Source organism: Hyaena hyaena, unplaced genomic scaffold, assembly GCF_003009895.1.
Source record: "Hyaena hyaena isolate Hyena2069 unplaced genomic scaffold, ASM300989v1 scaffold_190, whole genome shotgun sequence".
Taxonomy (NCBI): domain Eukaryota; kingdom Metazoa; phylum Chordata; class Mammalia; order Carnivora; family Hyaenidae; genus Hyaena; species Hyaena hyaena.
In genome coordinates, this window is record NW_024080822.1 from 2,716,816 (window position 1) to 2,723,016 (window position 6,201).

The following is a 6,201-nucleotide window of genomic DNA, read 5'->3' on the forward strand; positions in this document are numbered from 1 at the left end:
CTGGATTAAATATGATTAGGTTATAACAAAACCGTTCTACCCATGTATGGCCCCAAACTAACCAAAGTCTTATCTTTAGAATAGCAAACTATTATACACATTAGAATTCTGTAATATTATCTGAGGCTTCCAGCCTGAAGCCTAAGAGAAATGATTTTACTCTGCAGTTAAACTGTTGCACCAGCAATGGGTTGCTCCCTCCCGAAGTATCTGGAGAAAGAAGTCAAAGTGGAGGTAAAACCAGATTAAGTAAGTCTATTTCTACTAAATACTGCCAGATAATGTATACTGGCCTCACCTTCCGTGCTCCTAAAATGAGCTTCTTTTATATTTCTCAAGGTTTTCTTTTACCAAAAGATCTAAAACCCCATCATCTTTTTGTTTAGGTTGACCTCAAGCACGGTTAAATACTAACATGCTATTTCTGCTTCTGTAAATCCGCTTAGCAAGCTTGTGCTTCCCTGTGCTGGTTAACCACACCCTGTAGGCAAAGGTTACAGAACACCTTGTTACCATTCATGTCAGGTGGTCTGTCACGTAGTCACTACCCCATGGTTTCTCAAATGTCTAACTATGATTGGTCATTTCAAAACCTCTTAAGACAAAGAACTTTAAAATGATAGGTTCCTGCCAAAACTAACATCTGTGTGTCACAATGTAATTGGCTACCATGAAATGCTGTGAATTGTAATTGGTTAATGACCTATCCTGCCTTGATGAAATCCATATAAGCTCACTGCTACCTTTGTTCGGGGCCATTCTCTGCATTTTTCTCCTTACGATCAGCAGATGGGGTTTGGCCCAGCCGTTAATAAAACCTTGCCTCGCTTCTATTTGGCATCTGGTGGTCTTTCCAATAATCACCCTGCTTCACTTTTGACTAGGTAGCAAATCATCAGGTGTTTCTTCTAGGTGTACATCTCCCATTTCTACAGGATTGCTTACCTTTCTATTTTATAATTATATGGGACTCTCATTTGAGAGCACAAACTCCATCTTATTCCTTTTGGATACTAGTACACTGCACTGCAACTGAGAGATTATGGACCCAAAATTAATGTTTGTTGAATGACTGGATGAATACATAGGACAAAAGAAGAGAACCTCTTCTATGAGAAATGTGGCTGGAAATCTATTTGAGAGTCCAGAGGCTGAACAAGAAAGAGGAAGAAAGATAATATTCAACCTGCCAAATCCACTCTTTCTTCAACATTCACCAAAAGGTGAAATTTTTACTTTGGACAACAAAGCCAAAATTACAGAAAGGCATATTTGCAAATAACAGCAAAATAAACAGATCTCCAGTAGTGAGGGCAAGCCTCTATAAAACAAGAGCTATTCAGGGCTTCATTTGTGCCACTTACGTAAGATGTTGTGGAAGAACTCTGGCTTGTGTTAGAGTTGGTCCAAGGTCAAACATAAACTATCCTGAAGAAGCTCTAATGGATAGTGGGCCATGAACCATAAAAAAGGTCAAAGTTCATCACTGGAATACAGAGGAAGGGAAAGTCCTAGATAAGCATCGAAAGTCAAAACTGGAACTTAATAGGAAAAGATCAAGAGACTAAAAGTCCAAATAGGTGGGGTTAGAAGCTGTAGCCAGAGTTAGCTTATACTGATGGTGGCCTCCTTGTGACTAAGTGCCTTCTTTTAAAAGGTTTGGAGTTTGCCCTGAAGTCCTGTTCCCAAGTGGTAAAAGCGAGCTCCTCAGGGGGTCTCGCTAGTGTTTCCTTTAATCCTATTGTTCTCTGGCTGGTGGAAGACAAGCTTGGGTCCTTGACAGTAAGAGCTTGTGCTGAGGTAGGGCCAAGACACTTTGCGAAGCTCCATGATTTCAGGACTCAGTATCGTCCAAAGTTATGCTTATAAAAATAGCCACTTATGAATTATGGCTTACTGAGAAAGCATTCAGACTGTGAAGCAACTGAGTCTGGGTTTTTATCTAATTCTTCCTCCTCCCACCTGGCCTTAGGTAATTTACTTAAATCAACTCTGTTTCTTCACCTTTAAATGGAAATTCAGAAATTCAAATTTTATAGAACTGTGGTGAAAGCTAAGTAAAATAACTTACAAGATACTTTCTGTTCCATAGGTAGTTATTTCTTTCCAACTGGTAGTGGGTAACATGACTGAGCCCTTGCAAATGTAAGCATGTGCCTCTGGAATTGCGGGACAGGAAAATACACATGGGTATGTACACACCCACACACACCCACACACACACCATGGCTATCTCTCATACCTATCACCCTTCACAGAAGTCAAGGACACCAAGTAATACAGCTCTTTGACACATAAAGGCAAACATGTGAGTCTCTGCTCTGCAACATATGTCTTATGTTAAATGCCAAAAAAGTTAAAATATTGGATAGGAGATTACATGAGTGTTTACGATGAACATGGAATTGTCAAAACAAGAAACTAAAAAGTTCTACCTTCTGGCTTTGAGGCCCTTCTCCCTCATCCAAGGCCCCATCCTCTTGCTGGTCATAGGCAGGGCCTCCCAGGACTCGGATTCTCTTCTCACACTGCTTCTTAGCCACAGTCAGCTGGTTAATGTACCTTTTCATATTCCTGGCCCTCAGGAGATCAGCTTTCATTGCAGCAGTTTCTTTACCTTGAATGGGATGGATGGACAGGACCCGGTCAGAGGACAAGGTACAAAAAGGGGAACGTAATACCCCTGAATAAGACTGGTATCTGATGTGGTACATTTTGAACAGTGGGTACTGTTCATGCTAAACACATATGTATACATGCTCTCAAACAGACATACCATTAATTTCTAAACATAATCATCATCATCATCATGAGAAAAAAAATAGTATTTGAGTGTCCTTAATGGCAGAGTCCCTTCTGCAGGAAGATAAAGGTAAATATAAGTCTGTCCCCAAATTACTCTGTCACAGACTAGGATTAGGATGCTTTGTGTGTGTGCCTAAAGATATACGTGCCTGAATTTTCATTTTTTAAATGAAAAAGTTTTCATTTTTAAAACATGGATCTTTAAAATCTAAGTTTGATACATATTGAAAATGCTCTACAGTTTGGGAACAAAAGAACTGCCTTTTATGAAAAAAATCTAGACCACAATTTTAATTTAGAGTTAAAATAGGCTATTAAGGAGATATATATATATAAATATATATAGCAAGAAATGGACACACATTTATCAACAACCAAATTCTTCTCCTAAGAAAACAGAAAAGCCTTTCTAAAAGCACAAAAACCAGAAGCAAATTCCAAACAGAAGGAAGAAAGAAGGAGAATAAACCATCTAAAACCCAGCTGCAGGGCTGAGAAGAATATTCTCGTGTTCCACTCAACTGTCGCCTGCTCAAGTGAATATGTTCTTGTTTGTTAAAGGGCAATACAATGCCATTGTCTGATCACAAAGCTTGTTGCTAACAAATTCAACAGCAGCTTGTTGCTTAGACAATTCTCTTTATTTTTGCCTCAGAAAACCAATGCCATGTTCACAGCTAAATGACTAACATGGACCTCATGCAGCCCATGTGTCTGTTGCACAAAAATCCTTGTAAATCCAGCGATTTGGATGAATATGCTTTGTGACCTGAAAACCCATTCAGCCCAGAAATAATCATGCCAAGAAAAGTATAGGCAAGCGGGCATGCAACAATGCACTGTGGCCCCACTCGAGTCACATCCATGTGGCTCCTTCCCTGTTGAGAGCATTCACTGCACACTGTACATCGTTACAAACCAGTTACCCACACGACTGTCTGATCTAGCTTTTTAAAAAGGCCAAGAAGATAAACAGTGACAGGTGAAACAATAGACGGCAGCGGTTCTTTTAAACTGGTGCCAAGATGAATACAAAAGTGATAGAATATAAAGCAATTAATTATAAATATTTACTGTTCCTCCTTCAGGATAGTCCAGATTTTAGTGAGGCCAGAACAAAAGAAAATGGGTTCATGGGGTTCCTCTGCTAAAAAAGAAATTTGGATTAGACAATGGTGAACACTTTTGGCTATAGAGACATCACAGTAGCCTATGGAAAACAGCACAGCACCGCCTTTTGCTTTAAACCTCCTGCCCATGATATAGTTCTTCCATAAGCAAGTGACAGTGTCTGGCAGTAAAATACAAACACTAGGGAAAACTAGTAAGTACTATTCCTAAGGAGGCAAAGGAGACTACAGTCCTTTATAGCGTCAACTAAGGACTCCAGAAATAGCACAAGCATAAATGGATTAAAATGGCACCACTTTATTTTTTCAGGTACTAGCAAATGTCAGGAGCAGAGTATGGTTTCTCTTCTCCTGGCACGCTACAAAACCCCAAGGCCTCTCCTAACAGCAGCATACCCAGCAAGTTGACGGGGGGATTCGGTGGAGAACAGAGCAGGGTTTCTCATCCTGGACACCAGGGACATTTGGGGCTGGATAAATTTTTCTTGTGGGGGCTGTCCTGTGTAGAGCAGTGTTCCTGGCCTCTACCACTCGATGCCAGTAGCAACCCTTCCCCGACCTGGGACAACCAGTAAGGTCTCTGGATATTACCAAATGCACTGGGCACCCTGGGGGGACAAAACTGCTCTGCAGCCCCACCCTGCTGAGAAGTACTAATATAGAGATATAAATTCTGTGACAGTTAAGTAGACAAGGCTGCATACTCATCCCTTCCCCAAACTCCCCAACATGTGGTTCTCCTCCCCAGGATGAACAGGCCTTCTCATGGCCCACAGGCCTTCGAGGTAAAGAATTAAGCAAACTCCTCATTGAAAAATGTTGGGCCTCTATTCCTCAACTTGGGTCCACAGACTAACAACCCTTTGGATCTTTGTTGTACAGGTAAATACAAGTTTGTTTTTTTTAAGTTTATTTTTGAGAAAACAACCAGGGGAGGGGCAGAGAGAGGGGAGACACAGAATCTGAAGCAGGTTCCAGATTCTGAGCTGTCAGCACATGGCCCGATGTAGGGCTTGAACTCACAAACCCCGAGATCATGACGTGAGCCAAAGTCGATAACTTAACAGACTAAGCCACCCAGGTGCCCTTAAATACAAGGTGTTTGTTTTTTTTTTAATGTTTATTTATTTGTGAGAGGGAGAAAGAGAAGCAGAGTGGGAGAGGGGCAGAGAAAAAGTTAGACACAGAATACAAAGTAAACTCTAGGCTCTGGGCTATCAGCAAAGAGCCTGACATGGGGCTTGAACTCACAAACTGAGATCATGATCCGAGCTGAAGCCGGACACTTAACTAACTGAACCACCCCAGTGCCCTGTAAACACAGGTTTTAATAAACCCCCTTGAGAGAGAGGTTCAAGAAACAGCTAAGTATGTACCTAGGGACTGGTCAAGTTTCAAAATGAAAATGGTGCTTAATTTCTTAACATGAAACTGACAATAGTTCTCAGCAGTTATTAATCATCACAAACTTTTTCAAAATTATCTGAAAACCACCTCAAAAAATGCCCAAGAACTAAAAATAAATAAATATATGTATATTTATCTTACTTTTCAACTTGAGGCTAGTATGTTCTTGTTCAAAAAGAACAAATGCGATTTTCTTATCACACCAAACACCTAGATTTCAGTCTGAAGTGTCACTCCACTTTAGTAGAAAGTGTACTTGAGGAGTAAGCAGAAATCATAGCAGGAGTGGATGGCGGAACCATTCACATTATCTTTTGAGAAAACTACAGAGATCTTGGTAGTTTGACCTCGCCAGCCTGGTCAGGCATGCTTACAACACACCTTCTACTTCTTTCCTTTAAATGTCTCAAGTACTGAAACTTCTAGCACTTCCTTTGGCTTAAGGTCCTCCAACGTGCTTGCAATACATTTTTAAAGTAATAATGTCAACTATAAAGTAGAAGTATCAACTATATCCACACAACAAATTACCAGGAGAGTCCTGCTCCCAAATTGGAGCCATGAGTTCAACGGGTATAAGACAGACACTTAGAACACACATTTGGCCCAGTAATTTCTAAGCTTTGACCAGGACCCTCATAACATCTACCTTTGTGAATCAGCAGCATGGTAGGAAGAGACCAGGACTAAAAATCAGGGGACTTGAGTTTAAGTTCCAAATCCGTGTGTCACTAACTAGTTCTACTTACACGGGGTACGTTGCTTACCATCACTGAGCCTGAACTTCATTTGTGCAAATGCAGGTGTTAAAATATGCAATGACTAAAGTCTTCTTGGGGCATGGAGGTGGGAGGACTGC

The 6,201-nt window shown here is 40.7% G+C and overlaps 1 protein-coding gene across 1 annotated transcript in view; it reads right to left on the reverse strand.

The window, feature by feature from the left end:
- SNX25 (sorting nexin 25) overlaps positions 1-2,714 on the reverse strand; it is a 46,402-nt gene extending 43,688 nt beyond the window's left edge. Inside the window, exon 1 of the mRNA XM_039241193.1 lies at positions 2,436-2,714. Coding sequence (XP_039097124.1) covers positions 2,436-2,714 — 279 coding nt within the window. The remainder of the gene's footprint in view (positions 1-2,435) is intronic.
- Between the last annotated feature and the right edge of the window lie 3,487 nt (positions 2,715-6,201).